Here is a 22,476-nt window from a genome sequence, read left to right as displayed (position 1 = left end):
TCTTTTCTCCTACTCCATCATTCTAATAACTCTACATTTAGATCTTTTGTTGTTGCTGTTGCGAAAATTGAGATGAAGAATAATTAAAAGCAAACACAATTAAAATAATAAATAAGGAGAAACTATGTTTAATCTCTGTGGCCCAGTGTCTGTCATGGTCACTTAAGAAAAAAAGAGGTTCCTCAAACTTTGTTATAATTTACTTGTAACGTTTTATAGCAAAATGCTTATATCACAATTTACAGCAAATTCAATATGAATTATTCTCTTTTAATAATTTTTAAGTAAAGACCAGTAGTGTAAAATGAAACAATAATTAAAGATTTGACAAGAGACTAAGCTAATATAGACCAAATATTCATAACTGTTGAAACTTTCAAACAAGTGCAAAATATTTTATTTTAAGAAAGCTTTCAATGTTCTGTTCTAAGGAACAGAGCAAATGTTTTAGTTTATTCAAAATTATAATATACACTAAGCATCTCAGTTTCTTGAGTTTTATTGTATATATATATATATAGATATAGATATATACAATCTTTGGATTATTTTGTTTTCAGACACTTGTGTGAAGTATAACAGTGCCTTTATTGTGATATTTCACGTGTCCCTTGAAATAAAAATTGGGAAATACTGGTAACCACATGACAACTCATAAATTTGCCCAAATCAGTAAATAAGTAATTTTCCCTAAGTCAGTCCTAGTCCTCTGTTCATATGTCTCATTATAGAAAATACTGGTGTGTGATATGCCCTGCCCTGAATTCATCTGAACCATGATCTCCCTCTTGATCTGCAGCGAAACAAAGGGCATTCTTGTCTTTCCGTAATAAAACTTAAATAAAACTGATCTGGTATATTTACTAAAATAATGAAAGACTTACAGCATAGTGCTCTCCATAGTACCTGCCCATTGTGTTTTATGTCAGCCATTGTTTTCACTAAAGCAAGGCTTGCCTGATGTATTTGATGTAGTCTGCCACTTAAAATGGCACCAACATCATCACTGTGCACAGATGGCTAGAAGCAACCCCTAGCCCTTGATTTCATTTCTTCTGACCTGCAGATGAAATCATTCTGGTCATTGCTGCTGTACCCTAGGTAGTGGGTTTCCCATTTGATGAGTGTTCTTGTTATGCATTCTAAGAAAAACCTTTCAGTGCTTAGAGACTAAGTCCTGAAGCCAAAAATGGAGGACAGGCTCTGCTTCCCTGCTAAAACAGTCTCACCTTCAATCTCTTTCTCTATAAAAAGAGAATTAAAAGAGAATTAAAAAGAGAATATTCCTATGCACATACAGCTAGATATATACACAGGCATCATATACACTAGACAGATGCACAGGCATTATTTATTTTCACTGTGTATAGTATTTACAGCATACATATGCATATGGACATATTCCATATATCCAATAACATTGTGTTCAATATTCTTATAATTTGAACGTTTTTTTTTGTTCAGAAAAATTTAAGCTACACTAATACTGCTGTGTAATCTTAATTATGCTGAAATTGAAGCACACTGGGACAAAACAATTTTTTATTTAAATTTATTTTTTTATAATTTATTCACTTTACATCATTTTACATCGTCTCCTTCCAGTCCCACCCTTCCTCACTCTTCCCCCCTATTCTCCTCAACTATTCCTCAAAAAGGGAGAGTCCTCCTTCCCTACCATCTGATCCCAGCCTATCAAGGCTCATTAGGACTGCCTGCATCTTCTTCCTCTGTGGCCTGACAATGCCCCCCTGCTCGAGGCAAAGTGATCAAAGACCAGGCAACAGAGACATGTCAAAGACAGCTTCTGCTCCCCTTATTAGGGAACCCACATGGAGACTGAGCTACCTATTGGCTACATCTGAGCAGGAAGTCTAGGTCTTCCTCATGCATGGTCCTCAGTTGGTACATCAGTCTCTGCAGCCCCCATCAGCACAGATATGTTGGCTCTGTTGGTCTTCTTACGGAGCTCCTGTCTGCTCTGCTTCCTTCTATTCCCCCACTCTTTCTCACGACTCCCTGAGCTTTGCTCAAAGTTTGGCTGTGAGTCTTAGCATCTGCTTTGATACCCTGCTGGATGGAGTCTTTCAGAGGACATTTATGGTAGGCTCCCATCCTGTTCCCTCTGTTCAACCACTTCTGGTGTCTATTCTATTTGCCTTTCTGAGTGAGAATTAAGCATCCTCCCCAGGGTTCTCCCTTATTTAGCTTCTTTGGGTTTGTGGATTATAGTATGTTTATCCTGTATTATAAGGCTAATATCTGCTTATAAGTGAGTATATTCCATGCATGTCTTTCTGGTTCTGAGTTACCTCACTCAGGAAATCAATCTGGCACTTATTCAGAAAATTGGGAATAGTGCTACCTCAAGACCCAGCTATCCTTTTCCTCAGCATATACCCAAAAGATGTTCCACCATACCACAAGGACATTTGCTCAGCTATGTTCATAGTGACATTATTCATAATATCCAGAATCTGAAAACAACCTAGATGTCCCTCAGTTGAGGAATGGATACAGAAATTGTGGTACATTTACACAATGGAATACTACACTGCTATTAAAAACAAAACAAAATCCTTCTGAATGAGGATTGTGCATTTTCCTTATTTAGCTTCTTTAAGAGTATAGATTTTAGTATGTTTATCCTCTATGTCTAGTATCCACTTATAAGTGAGTATATACCATGTGTGTCTTTCTGCTTCTGGGATACCTCACTCAGGATGATCTTTTCTAGTTCTATCCACTTGCCTGCATATTTCATGATTTCCTTGTTTTTGATTGCTGAGTAGTATTCCATTGTGTAAGTGTACCACAATGTCTGTATCCGTTATTTGGCTGAGGGACATCTGGGTTGTTTCCACATTCTGGTTATTATAAATAAAGCTGCTACAAATATGGTTGAGCAAATATCCTTGTATAGTTGAGCATATTTTGGATATATGCCTAGGAATGGTATTGCTGGCTCTTAAGGTAGCACTATTCCTAATTTTCTGAAAAAGTGCCAGACAACAGAAGAGGAAGAAAACAGGGAACAGGACAGGAGCCTAGCACAGAGGGCCACTGAAAGACTATACTGATCAGGGTATCAAAGCAGATGCTAAGACTCATAACCAAACTTTGAGCAGAATGAAGGGAATCTTATGAAGGAAGGGGGAGATAAAAGATCTGGAGGGGACAGGAGCTCCACAAGGAGACCAACAGAGCCAAAAAAAAAGTCTGGGCCCAGGAGGGGGCGATGCAGAGACTGATACTCCAATCAAGGACTGGGCATGGAGAGGACCTAGAACCCCTGCTCAGATGTAGCCCATAAGCACCTCAATTTCCAAGTAGATTCCCTAGCAAGGGGAGCAGGGACTGTCTCTGACATGAACTCAGTGGCTGGCTCTTTGATCACCTCCCATTGAAGGGGGGAGCAGCCTTACCAGGCCACAGAGGAAGATGATACAGCCAGTTCTGATGAGACTTGATAGGCTAGGGTCAGATAGAAGAGGAGGACCTCCCCTATCAGTGGACTAAGGGAGGGGCATAGGAGGAGAATAGTGTGGGAGGGTGGAACTGGGAGGAGATGAGGAAGGGAGCTACAGCAGTGATACAAAGTGAATAAATTGTAATAAATAATTTTTTTAAAGCATGAAATTTGCAGGCAAATAGAGGGAACTAGAAATTCATCCAGAATGAATCTTAATAGAATGAAATCCCTGAAAGTGTGGACTTTCCTGCTTTTATACCCTCTCTACATCTGCCTTCTATTTTTCTCAATTTCTTTTTCTTCTTCCTTAATCGAGAAACAAGGTTGAAACTAGATTGTAGATGTAAGGTATTGGTAGGCTTTATTTAATAGCAATTCATCTTGTCGTTGTTTTTGTTTAATAGCTTGGATGTGCCATAGTAGTTTCTCTACATTGAGAAGAAAACAACTCAAATTGTGTTTTACTTGCATCCCTTCACTGTTTCATCCCTCTGTTGTTTAGTGCTCCAGCAGTGTACTGAAACTTTGAATAAAAGTTGTTGTTACTTCAATGTACAAGGTGAAAATTTCAGAGATACAGTATTAACTGTAAACAATGGCGATATTCTAAACAAAAAGGTAATTTTAAAGTCCTTTTGTAAGGAGCTATCTTCTGCTCTGAATTTGAGAAGAAAAAGAGCAATCCCCTCACTATTCCTCAGTGGTGGTTTTTGTTGTTGTTGTTTTTATTGCTAAGCCTTTACTTTAAAACCAATCTTTGAGCACAGTTTTTTGACTAGTGCTATTGATTTACCTTATTCAGGACAGGCTGAAAAGCTATAGAAACATTCATCCCTTTCTTGATCAGGTGTGGCAGGTCAGGTACACAGCACCAGAATGACCCCCAGTTAAGATGTGTAGAAGCCATGCAGTGTACTATGTATGAGGACAAAACAAACAAACAAACAAACAAACATGCACAGAAAGTCACTGGTAAGACCTTGATTCTTTTTTAATATTTCTTTATTTATTTTATGTTTATGAGTTCTCTCTATACCTGCATGTCAGAACATCACATTGTAGATGGTTGTGAGCCACCATGTGGTTGCCAGGAATTAAACTTAGAACCTCTGGAAGAGCAGGCAGTGCTCTTAACCACTGAGCCATCTCTCCAGCCCCCAAGACCTTGATTCTTTAATCACTGTGCTGTCAACACAATGAACCAAAGCCATCCTTCATTTCTTTATGGCTTTATATATACTCCTCAAATATATGAAATTAATTTTGCCCTTAGGTAAAATGTTGGATTATAATTACTTAGTCACATAAAATTTAATTCTAATTTATAAACTTTAAAAAGCATATGAAAGAACAAGAAAAAATGTTGTTAGAGTTGCAAGTACAAATACAAGGGCTTCAAACCTATTTTTTACTCATAACTAATAAACTTAAAACATAAAAAGTAAAGAAGAAGAGGAGGAAGAAAAAAGCTGACCTAATTCACATCTACCTATATTTCCACTGAGAAGTCTGTGCCTTCATGTCTGCACTTTGGCATCAGACCTGATCCAGCGTATGCCTGAAGCTCTCACAATAACTGTCCCTGTGCACTGTACCTTGTAACCATGAGTGCTGGGATTTGATAAGGTCTTTGTTTTCATCCCAGTTAAGAACTGATGTTACAGCTCATGTCCTATGCACAGTCAGATGTCTTGGAAGAAAATAGCATCAATTTCCTTCACATTATCCCAGATAAGTAGAATAAACACCTTTAAGTATGCTATCCTGTCTCCCTGTGTTGTCCCAGATGCTGAGATCAGTGAACATGATTATAGGCATTGTGATGGAGGTGACTCAGGCATTCAGGTGTCAAAAGCTTTAAAATCTGATGATAAGAAATTGGTAAAGGTATTCTAATGGAATGGTTTTAGCCTCAGAACATCAACATTTTTACATGATATATAAGATAGTAGAGAGTCACCCAATGGAAGCAGTACTTGGTCTCTGGGAAGATGTTAATTCCAACTTCCAACCTGAAGAGACAGAAATTAGGGAATGTTGCCCCCCTTGAGACACCAGGGAAATAGCATCAAATACAAATTTGAATTCAGATAAGAAGACAAAACGGCCAACAAAAGGGCCTGAAGAGTTCATCATCAATCAATATGTTAGAATCTCCAGTATAATAAAAAAAAGGTTGGGGAAGTAGGGATGGAATGAGTAACCACGTCATGGAAGGAAGCCCAAATGACTCTGAAAATGAGTAGTGAGTGACTGACAGGTGGCCAGGATTCACACTTGAGGGAAGCACAGTGAAGGGGCTCACATCTCCCAAAAAAACAGAGCTACAGGTCCAAACTGTGGGACCACACAGAAGCAGTGCACAGCAGAAAGGACAATCACCACAGTCCACTGTGTACTGTGGCAACAAGGGCAGGCTGGGAGAGACAGGAGCCCCATGGAATGGGCTACAGTGGTCTCACAGGTGCTTCCTGGAACGGTTATGAAAAGGGAAGATGGAGAGAACTCACAGAATCTCTTCCATTTGGAATAGCCTCAGGACCTGTGTCGAATCGAAGAGCTGAATCTGTCATAGCTCAGCAGGACAGAAGCTGGTGATAGCCTCCAGCCCTAAGAGTAGCCAGAGCTGCACCGAACTCTTCCTTGAATTCTCAATGGTGCATTCTCAAGAGGGTTTTGTTTGTATTTTGTATTCCAGGTTTAACAGAAGAAGAAACGAAACACTGTGTCCAGTATGAAACAAAGAAGCGTTTTGGCTTTGTCAGGAAAACATACAAGAAGAACCGGTGCACCATGAATAAGCTATCTGAAAAATATGAAGGTAACTGGCACTCCCTTGACAGTTTGTCTAGTGGGTCCTGAGGCTGCCTATCGTTTAATTGTATTGCATGTGTCTACTGTACCTCCACGTATATTATTTGTCTGCCTCAAACAAAACACGTATTGTGAGGGAAAATATAAATAAAATATCATTAGCGCTACTCAAAAAATAGACACGGCTGGGTGAGATGATGCACATCTTTAATCCCAGCACGCGTTCAGCACCGGCAGGCAGATCTCTGTGAGTTCGAGGCCAGGATGGTCTACAAAGCAAGTCCAGGACAGCCAGGGCTACACAGAGAAACCCTGTCTCAAAAACAAAAATAAAACAAAACACGGGGAGAAATGATGGCTAAGGTGTTTTTCTTATTCTTAGGCTATTCAGTTCAATGAACAGCATACTGATTTTTCCCATAGACATTTAAAAGTAAACATGAGTATAAACCAGACACCCCCACTAAGAAACTTAGAACTTGGAGATGTGTAAGTAACCTAGCCATTAAAAAGTGTAGACTTGTAATGAGAATGCTGGATTTCATGCCATCTGTCACCACAAAGGCACAGGTGCAGGGACAGGAATTGAATTTTTAAGTTCTACTTTATTCAGACCTGTGATCTGAAAGGACAAAAGACTGACATGAAAAAAATAAAAATTTTAAAAATTAAAAAAAAAAAAAAAAAACAAACCTGCCATGTTTTTTTGGAAGCTGTATTACACCCCTGAGCATCAAAGTTTATAAGGATCAGGGAAAAGAATACAGCAACTACAAAAGCAGCCAATCACAACAGAGCTCAGTCCCACTCCTTTGATCAGGGTTGTCTACATTTCTGTGATTTGTGGTGGATGTCTGCTGTTATTCCTTGTACTGTTCCCTCGCTCTCTGAATGTCTAGACTCCAGAACTTTTTGGAACATTGAGTTCAGTAAGTGCTTTTCCTGGTTCAGCATGGATTCTAGCTGGGGTATCTGGGCTGAAAGTTAAGATGCAGAGCTTGAACTCAGAACCTAACAATCATTAACAATGTGATGTTAGAAACAAGCGTCTGTTGATTCCTTTTTACAATATTCCATCCTATAGAAGCATCTTTATAACGCAGCTTGCGAAAGCACCCCTTGTGGTCTTGTCCCTTGCTAACACCCATTATCTCATATTTATAAGGTTTATAATGTACAATGGATGGCATCCTGACCGTAGCTTCCTACCTGTAGGGCAATTCTTTCGTATAATTGTGCACATGGGAGCACACACATGTTCACCCATGTTTGTAACTTAGTGAATTAAACACCTCTATGTCTGAAACAAATACCATAAACACAAAACAAATAGGAGCCAAGACTGGAAAGCATTTAGTTAGTGTCAGGTAACCATGTGTGGAAACCGGTTCTCCAGAAGCTCTTGGCTTTAGTTTGTTTTTAAAAGACTGACGGGAAAGCTTCCATTCTTGTTTTGGGCTTTTAGGAAGGGTGTCACCATGAAGCTCACTCTGTCTTGCAACTCATTATCTTTCTGCTTTAGCGTCCTAAATTGAGGGGTTACAGGCTAATGCTATCATGCATAGGGTAAACATCTTTATTCTGGTAAATTCTACTCTTATCTCTGAATAATTTTCTCTTAAGTTATGGTTTGATCTTGATTGTCCCTCCTTGCCAAGATGAAATATGTCCTGGTTTGTTTGATCTAATTTTATGTTGGAATACCTAAATTATATTCATGGCATAATGCAACAAATTAAATTATCTGTTAATTATTAATATTGTTAAACTATAGAGTTTTGGTTTATTTTTATTTAAATTTTTGATTTTCTTTTTAGAATTTCATGCATAAGTACTTTATTTACAGCATCTCTACCCCTCCATATTCCCCCTCCAACTCCTCCCTTGTTCCTCCTCCACTGTCTCTCAAACTCATTTACCTGTCCTCGTCTATAATTTTTATTACATACTTGTATGTGTTTATATGTACACATGTATGCATATATCTGCATATGAACGTAAAACCTACTGAGTCCATATATTTTTGCTCATATAGCCACATCCTTAGTGCTAACTACTTGGGATTATATACCATAGAACACTCATCCAGAAAGAAAATTGATTCTTCCCTCTTGGCAGCAATTCTTCATCTATCGATGGAGCCCTGTGAAATCAGCACCCCAGCCACCTGGCATGTTGACTGGTGTTATCATTATAAGGCCTTGTTTCCTCGACCATATTGAGATTTTATGTTTTCAACTTCCCTAACATGGTCTAGGAGATATTTTCCAGCAGGAAGCATTATGACTCTCTGGCTTTTACAGTGTTTCTGGCCTCTCTTTCCAAGTATTCCCTTGGCCCTAGTGTAGGGCTACATTAGATGTACTAGTTGACGCTGGGCATCCCGCAGGAACTTATCTCTTCTTTGGGGGCAATTGTGGATTATGTAATTGCCTCTATCTGTTGCAAAAGGAAGCTTCTCTGATAAGGAATGCTGGCCAAGCTTCTCTGTGGATATAAGGATAGCGATTTAGAGGGGCTTTTATTAGATATAAACCATAAGGTTTTGTTTGTTCAGGACTCAGTCAGGCTTTATTACTACTGGACTTTCAAAGGTTCTCACATATTAGTTTCCTTGTCTCACAAGAGCCTGAGAGTTACACAAAACACTACGTTCTAATAAGAGTTGTCCAAGGTAACAGAGACTACAATGACTTTGGACAGTGAGCTATCTTGTCTGAGGAAAAAGTCAGAAAGAAAATAAAAAGAAAGCCACAGTTTTTATATGTATTAACCTTAATTGAAGTTTGGGATACAAAGGGCATCTGCTCTCTGTAGAACTGCGGAGAAAGCAAATGGCTACTTTTTGTTTCCAAGAAAGGCATAAGGACAGCTAGATCAATTTTTCAGAACATTCTCCCAAGAGGTTGTCTCAAGAAATGGAACCTGTGCCACCATTCCAACAGTCATAGCTCTGAAATAAATCAAACTGAACTGACTGAACAGAAATATGGCCTTAAGAGGCCACAGAGGTCTTAACCCAGAAAAGAGAACAAAATAGGCCTGAAACCATCTTTAAACTAGAGGCAAGAGTGCCATGGTCTCACCCGGACTGGAGGCTAAGACCTTGCTTCTTTCTCTACAGAGCTAAACTTTTCCAATCATCTAAACAACTCATGTTCTCTCATGTTGAAACTATAACTAACTTCTACTTTATATAAAATTCTTCCCTTATTTTACCCAACTCACTGGTTGCTGCTCTAAACACATAGAAGCAAAATCACAGAAACTCCCAAATTCTCACTTTGCATTCTCATGAGAAACACAGAAGAAATGAATACAAGTATTTTGTTGTAATAATTAATAGACAATTTAAAATATAGTATTTGTACATATCTGTGGTTTCTGTATGTGTATGCATATGTAAGTATGTGTTTGTGTTAAGCATGAGCAAAATGAGAATAATAAACTCAGCACAGTCCACCTCCAAAAAAAAATGAAAAAGAGAAAATAGTATGGAAAACAGACAAGCAATTTCATAAATAATTTTTTAAAAAATGGATAGTGTTCTGGACAGTTTTATGTCAACTTAACACAAGCTAGAGTCATTTTGGAGTAAGGAACCTCAATTGAAATTGAGAAAATGCTCCATTCAGACTGACTTGTGGGCAGGCCTGGGAATGATTCTCCTCAATTTGGCTCCACATGCTCTAATATAGACTTACTACACCACACACAGAAATAGGAGAGTAACACATTGAGAAGAAGGGTGCAGGTGCCCAGAGAGAGGTTTGAGAGAGAGGAATGGGAGTTGAAATGACTAAAATTTATTATACTACTAATAAAACGCTCAACCTCTTTTTTTTCAGTTCAAGAAAAAAAAATGGAATAATTCACACATCCACAGATAGGATTTTCTGTTTTCTAAAAAGAACCCAACATATCAGTCAAATTCTCATTCTTTCTAAATAATAGAAAAACATAAAGTTACCAGTGGACTACAAATAATCTATCACACTGGGTTTTAATGTTCAGTCAGATACAGGACTCTGACTGGTCCCCTTTGGTGATTCCCAGGGCTAATTTTAGTATGTGATGGTCTGTGCACATAAGCACATGCACATTTGTTGAGGGAATGCACATCATGGGGACCCAAGCATCAGAGAATGATTGAACCTTTGTTAGATGTTGCCTTTGCATGTCCTCTCATGCGCCGTCTATTTGCCCTGGTCCCTGTTGCCATGCATGGGCATCCTATCCAGGTTGATGCTCTTTCCTAGCCTTTGATTACTGAGCCCAGAGTCTCTGAACAGTTTGTGTCTATGCAGCTTCTCGGGCCTCCTCACCTTCTTCTAAGTTTAAGGAAGTCCTGACTATTTCATGCACATAACAGATAATTATAATGTCCTTTTGTTTAGAAATCAGTGCTAAATTGCATGTCATGTTAGATTTTAAAAATATCATTCTCACATACTGCAACTAGAGAAAAATCAGATACAAATTTCTTTCTATCGGCTTTCTTCCTTCCAAAACTCAACTCAACGGACTAGAACCCTCATTCTCCACTGTGGAACTTATCAAAGTTAAATCTCTATCCATCTTGCTGCTCAAAATATTTTTCTCTTTTGAAAAAGAAAATGGCCCAAGTCATTGTATATTTTTATCATTCTATAACTAATATTTTAACTTTATGTTCCGAGTCATAGTAGGCTTGGCTTTTCATTTTGAAATTCAAACATTAAGAGCTGGACAATTACCTTTTTTCTCTCAGGAGACTGGCCTTACACAGTGAAATTACAGCCTTCCAATCTGTGATTCCCACCAGATTTACAAACGTGTACTTGAACATTTGAAAGACAATGCTTGTTTCTGTGTCCTGGCCTCTCCAACCCAGGGCTATTCATATAAAAGGCCCATGATCAGCTTGATTCAGGAAATTGGAGAAAATGGAGTTTAGGAACACAAGCAAAATAATTAACATCAAGAATTTGGCCCCCCAAATAAGCATAGAACTCAAGGGTGAAGACAGTGGGCCCAATGAGGCAATGAGAACAAAATCACTTAGTATGCAAAAACATTAGACAAGGGCAGTAAAGAGTATTTCTAAATTGCTTAAGTGTTTACTATGCTAACAATGTGATTTTTACTTTGAGGTCACCAAACTGTGAAACTATAATTTTAGTAGGCAGTCTAGGAGGCTTTTTCCAACTTTCTACCACCTCTGCTGTTATAATCAGAGTCAGATGCCTTCTTACTGGTTCACACTTCACACTGTGTTCATGACAGCATCATCATACTCTGTGCATTGTGGTTACTTCTTATTTTCTTTACTAATGTAAAAAAAAAAATTCTAGCACATTGTCATCTTCTCTATACTTAGGAAATTACGAATGCTTATTAGAGTACTTAAATAAAAAAACTTGAGAGAAAGAAAGAGACAATGAGGGAGGAAAGGGGGGAAGGGAAGAAGGAAGAGAGAAAAGAAGGGGGAATCAACATTGATCAAATTCTTACTGTATCCAGGCACTATTTTGTTGTGTGTGTGAGCTTATCTTTTTTCTGACCCCCATGGCAGCCTTGTGAGATGGGTATAATTATGACCACACATTTATAGATCAGGAAATAAAAGCAAAGAGACAAAGAATGAACAAAGTTGATATGGTGTATAGTGTTTCCTCCACCCCAAACAAACAAACAAAAAAACATTACTAAGAAATTCACAGACTTAGTACTGGGCAGTGTGTTCTATGGTAAAACAAAGTTGGGGGAACTTAAAAAGTGAAACCATGGGGTCCTGAAGAGACTGATGCAAGGACCATGGCATGGAGAGGACCTAGACCCTCTGTTCAGATGTAGCCCATAGGCAATTCAGTCTCCATGTGAGTTCCTGAGTAAGGGGATTAGGGACTGCCTGTGACATAAACTCAGGTTATCTCCATGAATAGTCCTCGGTTGGAGTATGAGTCTTTGGGAAGTTCCCTGTGTTCAAATTTTCTTGTTCTTTTGCTCTCCTTGTGGAGTTCCTGTCCTCTCCAGCTCTTGCTATTTCCCACTTCTTACATAAAATTCCATTCACTCTGCCCGACAGTTGGCCATCAGGCACAGCATCTGTTTTGATAGTCTGCAGGGCAGAGGCTTTCAGATGCCCTCTGTGGCAGGTTGCTAGGTTGTTTCCTGTTTTCTTCTTCTTCTGATGTCCATCCTCTTTGCCTTTCAGGATGGGGACTGAGCGTTTTAGTTAGGGTCCTCTCTTTTGCTTAGTTTGTTTAGATGTACCAGTTTTAATGGGTTTACTCTATGTTGTATGTCTATATGAGTGAGTATATACCATGTGTGTCTTTTTGCTTCTGGGACAAAAGACTCAGGATGATCCTTTCCAGGTCGCACCATTTACCTGAAAATTTCATGATTTCCTTGTTTTTCATTGTTGAATAATATTCTATTGTATTGACAAAGATGCCAAAACCATACAGTGGAAAAAAGATAGCATCTTCAAAAAATGGTCCTGGTCCAACTGGATGTCTACATGTAGAAAAACGAAAATAGATCCATACTTATCACCCTGCACAAAACTGAAGTCCAAGTGGATCAAAGACCTCAACATAAAACCAAATACAGTAAATCGGCTAGAAAAAAAAGTGGGGAATACCCTAGAACTCATTGGTACAGAAGAAAACTTCCTGAACAGAACACCAACAGCACAGGCTCTAAGAGCAACAATCAATAAATGGGACCTCATAAAACTGAAAAGCTTCTGTAAAGCAAAGGACACTGTCATCAAAACAAAGCAACTACCTACAGATTAGGAAAGAATCATCACCAACCCTTTATCTGACAGAGGACTCATATCCAGTATATATAAAGAACTAAAGAAGCTGAAAAGCAGCAAACCAAGTAATCCACTTAAAAAATGGGGAACAGAGCTAAACAGAGAATTCTCTGTAGAGGAATATCAAATGGCAGAGAAGCACTTAAAGAAATGTTCAATCTCATTAGCCATTAGGAAAATGCAAATCAAAACAACCCTGAGATTTCACCTTACACCCATGAGAATGGCCAAGATCAAAAACTCAAGTGACAACACATGCTGGAGAGGTTGTGGAGAAAGGGGAACCCTTCTCCACTGCTGGTGGGAATGTAAACTTGTACAACCACTCTGGAAATCAATCTGGTGCTTTCTCAGACAACTAGGAATAGCGCTTTCTCAAGATCCAGCCATACCACTCATAGGTATATATCCAAAAGAGGCTCAAGTACACAAAAAGGACATTTGCTCAACCATGTTTGTAGCAGCTTTATTTGTAATAGCCAGAAGCTGGAAACAGCCCAGATGCCCCTCAACTGAAGAATGGATGCAGAAACTGTGGTACATCTATACAATGGAGTATTACTCAGCAATGAAAAATAAGAAAATCATGAAATTTGCAGGTAAATGGTGGGACCTGGAAAGGATCATCCTGAGTGAGTTGTCCCAGAAGCAAAAAGACACACAGGGTATATACTCACTCATATAGACATACAACATAGGATAAACCCACTAAAATCGGTACATCTAAAGAAACTAAGCAAGAGAGAGGACCCGAACTAAAATGCTCAATTCCCATCCTGAAAGGCAAAGAGGATGGTCATCAGAAGAAGAAAACAGGAAACAACCTCGGAACCTGCCACAGAGGGCCTCTGAAAGCCTCTGCCGTGCAGACTGCCAAAGCAGATGCTGAGCCTGTCGGGCAGAGTGAATGGAATTTTAGGTAAGAAGTGGGAAATAGTAAGAGCTGGAGAGGACAGGAACTCCACAAGGAGAGCAACAGAACCAGAAAATTTGAACACAGGGAACTTCCCAAGACTCATACTCCAACCAAGGACTCTTCATGGAGATAACCTAGAACCCTGACAGTGCAGCCACTTCTGATGAGAACTGATAGACTAAGATCAGAAAGAAGGAGAGGAGGACCTCCCCTATCAGTGGACTTGGATAGGGGCATTTATGCAGAAAGGGGGGGGGAAAGGGTGGGACCGGGAGGGGAGGAGGAAGGGGCTTATGGGGGATACAAAATGAATTAAGTGTAATTAATAAAAGTTAAATAAAAAATTTTAAAAAAGGGTGTTTTGTAACTTTCATACTGAGCACATTGACTATCACCCTTGCAGGGACCACTGCCTGAAATCCAACTTTGTCTCCAGTGTTGATTTACTATGTGACCAACATCAAGAGCTTCATCTTTCTTTATCTAGGGTTTCAACTAACAAAATGAAAACAATAGTAGTATTTGCTTCATGTGTGTATTTTGAGAATCCTTATTAAGTGAGAAGAACTGTTGGGTATCATTCCATTTGGTCTTACTTCTCTGTATTCACTCCTGATTCAAGTTTAAGGTTTTAAATTTAAAGACATTCTATCACTTGTTTTGCCTGCAATTGGGAGTGTCTAGCATGGCAGTCAGAAAGCACATGGTTTGTGTTATTCCCATCAACCCAAAACTTGGGGGAGTATAAATCCAAAGCCAGGAAGTTGGCTTCAAATCGTCAAGAACAAAGCAGTCAGAGCACAGGTGCGTTTGCATCCCACTGCTGCCTGTTGCTAACTATGTGTTTCAAAACAAATTGCTTTCAGCCCCAGTAAATGCAGTGACGTTAATATCTACTTAGTATTGTCATGAGAATTATGTAAGATAACGTGTGTAAAGATCCTTGTGTGTACCCAGTGCTGACTAAATGGCGCCATTGGCACTGTTACTGTAATTTGTATTATTAATCCCCCTGTAGGGATAAAGAATGTTCTTGCACTTTTTCCTCTGGGCTTACTCATTAGTATTACCGACTGTGCTATCTACATTGCTCTCTTGAGAAAGCTGACTTGTCTATGAAGTATGAATTTCAATAAAATTAAACAGATTGTTATCTTGAATCATCTTGCAGGTTCCATGTTGCAGGGAGCAGAAAACTCCATATCCCTGGTCCAGGGCGGGAGGAGTCAGTATGCAGCAGCCTTGGCCTGGGAGAAGGGGACCTCTGGTCCAGAGGAGCAAGTCTTTTCTGAGTGGTTAGAATCGGTGAAGGAAAACCCTGCTGTGATTGATTTTGAGGTGAGAGGGGAATATTGAGGGTAAGACAAGCATGGCAGTTCTTCATCAGCCCAAAGTGCACACTACACAATTCCCTGTCTGTTTCCTTTTCAGATGATAAACAAAATGTTTTTAATACACACTCATGATGTACTTTTTAAATTTTTATTTATTATTAATTACAGTTTATTCATTTGTATCCCAACTATAGCCCCCTCTCTCATCTCCTCCCAATCTCACCCTCCCTCCCTCTTCTCCACCCATGCCCCTCCCCGAGTCCGCTGATAGGGTAGGTCCTCCTCCCCGTCCATCTGACCCTAGCCTATCAGGTCTCATCAGGACTGGCTGTGACCTGCTAAAGCTGCATCCCCCTCAGGGGGAGGTGATCAAAGAGCAGGCCACTAAGTTCATGTCAGAGACAGTCCCTGTTCCTATTACTAGGGAACCCACTTGGACACTGAGCTTCCTATGGGCTACATCTGAGCAGGGGTTCTAGGTCCTCTCCATGCATGGTCCTTGGTTGGAGTATCAGTCTCAGGAAGACCCCTGGGCCTAATTTTTTTCCTCTCCTTGTGGAGCTCCTGTCCCCTCCAGGTCTTTCTGTCTCCCCCTTCTTTCCCTGCACTCTGCCCAAAGTTTGGCTATGAGACTCGGCCTCTACTTTGTTACCCTGCAGGGTAGAGTCTTTCAGAGGGCCTCTGTGGTAGGCTCCTGTCCTGTTCCCTGTTTTCTCCTTCTTCCAATATCCCCCCTCATGATATATTTTTAAAAAAATATTAAATTACACATCTATTGCTTTTATGATTTAAGTGAAATCCTAGTACAGAATTTAGAATTGTTGGCATTAGGGAAATACTGAGATAGGGGATTTAGTTAATAAAATTGTTGCATTTACCTGAAAATCCCGCTCTTCATCTCACTATGGAATGGTAACTTTCAGTTTTGTGCTTTTCACACAACTCCACTCTGGGAGCACATTAAGAATATTTCAGATCCATTTGATTTCCAGCTTCCATCACCATCAATTCAATTTTCTAGTTTTGTATTTGTTGTAACTAGACAAAAAGGTGACTTTTGTTCTTCATGGGATAATTTGTAAATGATGTAGAATCAGGTTTGCCAATGACAACTACATTTTAAAAGGCACGCCAAGGGTGTTATGTTGCGTTCATTTAAACAGAGATAGAACTGTTGAATCATTATGAACGTGGGATCATTTACACGCAGCAGAAAGACGTGAGCTCCATGCACCTTTCCTTTGGCTGCTGCTTCCTGTGTTCTTAGTCACTACAACCCTCCCGTTAGTGTGAATGGCAAGTTCGCCTCTCCATTTCCTCCCTCCCACTGTGCACTTTCTCATCTGACTCCACCGAAAGCCAGTGTACATACTTAGAGAGCAAGGAAACCTCTCCAGATCTCCCTGCCTGAATCAAAGCTAATGAGGTAACAGCAGAGAACTAATGAGCATTAGGAATTCTTGGTGACCTATCTCAGCACTTTAGCTGCTTATATTTGATGCCTGATAAATAATAGGAAAGAAGCCCAGATAAGCAACCTGTGGCTTCCTTCACAGCAGACCTGCAGGGGCCGTTAATTCTACACAGTTTGCTCCTGCCCTCAGGCATTAGGCTTTCCCACCTCAATAGCCAGCTGTCTACACTGGTTTCTCTAATAATTCTTGGGAGTATGAGGCTTGTTTTTTGTTTGTTTTTGGATTTTTTGTTTTTGTTTTCTGTTTTTTGTTGTTGTTTTTTTTTTAATAAACACTGATTCTGTGAGAACTAGATAGTGGTGGCAAAATACTCACTTCCCAAGTAGAAGTGACTAGTGCTCTCTCTGTCACCAACTCTCTCAGCTTGCTCCAATCACGGACTTGGTCAGAAACATCCCGTGTGCAGTAACAAAACGGAACAACCTCAGGAAAGCATTTCAAGAGTATGCAGCCAAGTTTGACCCTTGCCAGTGTGCTCCATGTCCTAATAATGGCCGCCCCAGACTCTCAGGCACAGAATGTTTGTGTGTGTGCCAGAGCGGCACCTACGGTGAAAACTGTGAGAAGAGGTCTCCGGATTACAAGTCTGGTAAGTGTCCGGGATTGGTTGTGAAGTAGGTACCTTTTCCTCTTAAAATATATAGTATAGGTTGATGAATTTAAACAAAATAAAGCTCACTAACAAGCTCCACCTTGTTAACAAGCCTCCAAATATTAGATTCCAAAGACATACAACGCCAGGCTCTGCTGTGACCTATGACCTTCATAACATTGAAATAGTATCTAATCTGTCCAAGATATAAAATCCTCATCCAAGGCAGTGGTGGTGCATGCCTTTAATCTCAGGTGACTTTGAGGCCAATCTGGTCTACAGAGTGAGTTCCAGGATGGCCATATGTGATAAAACACCAAGAAAGAGGCAACTGATGGAAAAAAGGGTTTCTTTGAGCCTTACAGTTCCAGAGGGTTGGAATGTTACAGAAACAGGAAACAGAGAGAACTCCGGAAACAGCACACAGCATTTGAAGCTTCAAAGTCCATCCCCCAGTAACGCACTTCCTCCAGCAAAGTCGATTATGTCTTCACCTCCCCAAAACAGGGATGCCAACTAGAGACCAAATATTCAAATGCAAGAACTACGAGGCCCATTTATCGCTCAAACCACCCCATATTGTTACCAGAGAACTATACTATTATGTGCATTGCAATGTATAATCAGGATGATTTATAATAAGGGATATATTAAGCAAAGTTTTCATGCATGGCTAAACACATTAACTCAGATTTTCTTTAGAGAAGGGATGAGGCCTATGAGTGAGGATATGTTCTACTACCTACGAAAGTGTAATTTGATGTACACTCTGTCTTAGACAAGGTTTTAATGCTGTGAAGATACGTCATAACCATGACAATGATTAGAAAGGAAACATTTAATTGAGGATGACATACAGTTTTCAGAGGTTTAGTCCATTATCAACATGGCGGGGAGCATGGTGGCATGCAGGCAGACATGGTAGCTGAGAGTTCTACATCAGATGAAAATGCAGCAAGAAGAGATACTGGGCCTGGCTTGGGATTCTGAAACCTCAAAGCTCACTTCCAATGACATGCTTCCTGTGGTCACATTCCTAGTCCCTCATAGGCAGTGCCACTCCCTGGTGACCACGCATTCAACTATACAAGTCTATGAAAGGCCTTCCTTATTCAAACCACCACAATTTTCTTCACAAGATTTTCATATTTGTACATATATATGCATATATGCACATACATGTGTTTTTGTATGGATGTATCATAATACAATACTGACAATTTATTAATGATTCAAGTGATCCATAGCTGATGGCATTTTGTTCGTGCCTGTGAGAACAGGAAAAGGAATCAGACAATGGATCAGACTCCTTCCAGAAGTTAACTTCTTGCAGTGCTCCCTGTAAAGCTGTAACATCCCACAGAGCATGTCACAGAGCAAGTGTGAGGAAACTATCTGCTCTGCTCTCCAAGCCCAAATTTTCTTGCACCAGGATGGCAAAGGGTCTTTCTCTGTTCCAGATGCAGTGGATGGAAACTGGGGGTGCTGGTCCTCCTGGAGCGCATGCAATGCTGCTTATAGGAGATCAAGAACCCGGGAGTGCAATAACCCCGCGCCCCAGCGAGGAGGGCAACGCTGTGAGGGCAAGCATCAACAAGAAGAAGATTGTACATTCTCCATAATGGAAAACGAGTAAGGTCGGGTACAAGGGAACAAAGGATTGCTGGTTCTCATTTCCTACTTATTTGAAAAACTCTTAGAATCTTAGATGTGTCTACACAATATACTAGTGAAAATGAAATCTGCTACTACCTTAACATGTGAAGCAGCTTGTTCTCTCTATTTAATCTGTATCTGTATATTATAAATATGTAGATGGAAAAATATGTAGGTGGATTGGGCATGTTGCTTTAATACATGCATGCATAAATATATGTATGTGTGGGTGCACACACATATTTTAATTTTTCTCTTTTAGTGGACAACCATGTGTCAGTGACAATGAAGAAATGAAAGAGATAGACCTTTTGGAGACAGAAGCAGATTCAGGGTGTCCTCAGCCAGATCTCCCAGAAAATGGATTTATCTGGGTAAGTGTCCTTACACAGTAAAGTATTCAAACTTTTTGTTTGAAGTTCAAAAAGAGGACTTGAAATGAATGAGTTTTCTTGTCATTAGAATTATTATTTTCTTACTTTAATGATGTGTCGACTCAAAAGTACAAAAACATATCCATAAATGCTGAAGCACCCTTTTGTCTTGAATTCCTTGATGGTATCTTCATGCCTACTTGTTAGTCAAGGAAGATCCACATGGCTTTTTCCTTTATAGCACCTAGGTTATATGAAGATAGTATACTGTGTGAGTAAAAGGTAGGTCTGAATGGCTATAATGGTCTGCATCAGAGACCTTGCTTTTTCCTTCTGGGTCTAAGTCACGTTCTCCAAAAGATAAAGGAGACTTAGACGTAAGAATTGGAGGTATTGAGCTTGTGTTGTCTTCTTAGTTGAGAAATCTGTAGAACCCTTGAGCAGTCAATACAGTTCTAATTTTTTTTTAATTTTATCTTTTTCATTAAGCCACAATGTGTTTCTCAGCTTTTTATAAGGAGTGAACACTCACTGTCACATGAGTCTATGTCTTTTTTTAAGTATACTTTATTTACTTTGTATCCCACCTCTAGTTCCCTCCCTCCTCCCCTCCCAAGCTCTCCCTTCCTCCCCCTTCTCTACACACTCCCCTCCCCAAGTCCACTGGTAGGGGAGGGTTTCTTTTTCTTCCTTCTGATGCTAGTCTGTTAGGGCTCATCAGGAGTGGCTGTATTGTCTTCCTCTGTGGCCTGGTAAGGCTGCTCCCCCCTCAGAGGGAGGTGATCAAAGAGCAGGCCAATCAGTTCATGTCAGAAGCAGTCCCTGTTCCCATTACTATGGAACTCACTTGGACACTGAGCTGCCATGGGCTACATCCATGCAGGGGTTCTAGGTGATCTTCATGCATGGTACTTGGTTGGAGTATGAGTCTCCAGGAAAGACCCCTGTGCTCAAATTTTTTGGTTCTGTTGCTCTCCTTGTAGACCTCCTGCCCTATCCAGATCTTACTATTATTTCCCACTTTTTCATAAGATTTCCTGAATTCTGCCCAAAGTTTGGCCATAAGTCTCAACATCTGCTTTGATAGTCTACAGGGCAGAGCCTTTCAGAGACCCTCTGTGACTTGTATGAAAAAAAGACTTGTATGAAAAAAAAAATTTCAAGTCTCTGAAGAAAGAATTAGAAGAAGATACCAGAAGATGGAAAGATCTATGCTCATGGCTTGGCAGGATTAACACAGTAATAGTAGCCATCTTACCAAAAGTAATCTACAGATTCACGTCAAATTACCAACACAATTCTTTACAGACCTGGAAAGAAAAATTCTCAACTTCATATGGAATAACAAGAAACCCAGAATTGCTAAAACAATGCTCTACAATAAAAGATCTTCTGGAGGTATTTCCATCCCTGATCTCAAGCTGTACTACAGAGCAACATAATAAAAAAACTGCATGGTACTGGCATAGAAACAGAATGGTGGATCAATGGAACCGAATAGAAGACCCAAAAATAAACCCACACACTTATAGACACCTGATCTTTGACAAAGATGCCAAAACCATACAATGGAAAAAAAGATAGCATCTTCAACAAATGGTGCTGGTCTAACTGGATGTCTACATGTAGAAAAATGAAAATAGATCCATACTTATCACCCTGCACAAAACTAAAGTCCAAGTGGATCAAAGACTTCAACATAAAACCAGACACATTAAATCAGTTAGAAGAAAAAGTGGGGAAGACCCTTGAACTCATTGGTACAGGAGACAACTTCCTGAACAGAACACCAACAGCACACGCTCTAATATCAACAATCAATAAATGGGACCTCATGAAACTGAAAAGCTTCTGTAAAGCAAAGGACGCTATCATCAAAACAAAACAACTGCCTACAGATTGGGAAAGAATCTTCACCATCCCTCTATCTGACAAAGGGCTAATATCCAGTATATATAAAGAACTAAAGAAACTGAAAAGCAACATCAAGTAATCCACTTAAAAAATGGGGAACAGAGCTAAACAGAGTTTATGGGTTTGATTGAACCTTTTAGGAGGTGTATAATGTTAAAATTGACCACAAAAGGCATGCTCTCTAGCCATTTTACATTTTTAAATTGAATAAAACTTTTAAATTAATCTTTTTCTGATAGTATATTTATTATCAAAACTCAATAGCATGCAAATCTCCAAAACATCCTTCATAGAATCCATGACCAACAGCCCATGCTGTGTGTTCTAATGTACCTTGCTGAATGGTCTTGAAAAGAGGCTTTTTGGATGGAGGTAAATCCATCAGTCCTTAGTCCAGAGCAGAGGTCTCAATCTCACCAGTACAATGGAGGGCATATTAAAACACATAGCAGCCATGTCTGCTCTCAGAGTTTCCCGTTTGTCCGCTCTCAAATTAGGCCCCCAAAAGCCAATATCCACAAGCTCCCACACATTGCTAATGCTGCAAGCTTGAGAGTCATTGAGTGGAGACCAATCCTTTAGAACAGGTGACAGTCTAGAAGCTCAATCTAGTTTGTTACTTTAAAAAATAAATTTTACAGCACAGCCATATTAGTTTATTCATGCATTACCTATGATTGCTTCCATGCAATAGTAGGAAAAATGAATGACTGTGACAGATGCTCTTATGACCAGCAACTGACTAATGTAGGCCCTTTACAGAATATATTTTTTTCTGGTTTCTGCTTTAGAACGTCAATGTCAAAATTATATATTGCCAGAACCAGCTGCCTAAATAATGTTTAATATATTTACACCAGCTGCATGCAAGAACTGTTAACAAAATTTTTGCTGTTTAATTTTTAAAACCCACTGAGGCTTTAAAGAGGAATTCATTATGCTTATGGGTTCTTTTGTAAAATTAGATTATGTCTCTTTACTCCATTCCCTGCAGTTGTAACCAAGTCCCACAGACTAGATGAATTTATGTATTAGACAAAGAGTTATTTAAACCTGCTGTGGTGAAGCCCATCTTTAATCCCAATGCTCAGGAAGCAGAGGCAAGTGGATCTACATTGGTT

At 39.6% G+C, this 22,476-nt stretch overlaps 1 protein-coding gene across 1 annotated transcript in view; it reads left to right on the top strand.

The window, feature by feature from the left end:
- The window catches only part of C6 (complement C6), an 88,770-nt gene that overhangs the window by 40,513 nt on the left and 25,781 nt on the right, over nt 1-22,476 (top strand). The window contains exons 9-13 of the mRNA XM_021652336.2: nt 6,171-6,293; nt 15,182-15,348; nt 17,183-17,408; nt 18,872-19,043; nt 19,330-19,441. Coding sequence (XP_021508011.1) covers nt 6,171-6,293; nt 15,182-15,348; nt 17,183-17,408; nt 18,872-19,043; nt 19,330-19,441 — 800 coding nt within the window. The remainder of the gene's footprint in view (nt 1-6,170; nt 6,294-15,181; nt 15,349-17,182; nt 17,409-18,871; nt 19,044-19,329; nt 19,442-22,476) is intronic.

The sequence above is a fragment of the Meriones unguiculatus genome, chromosome 3, assembly GCF_030254825.1.
Source record: "Meriones unguiculatus strain TT.TT164.6M chromosome 3, Bangor_MerUng_6.1, whole genome shotgun sequence".
NCBI classification, from domain to species: Eukaryota; Metazoa; Chordata; class Mammalia; order Rodentia; family Muridae; genus Meriones; species Meriones unguiculatus.
Note: the sequence above shows the minus strand (reverse complement) of the source record. Positions and strands in the feature narration are given on the sequence as shown.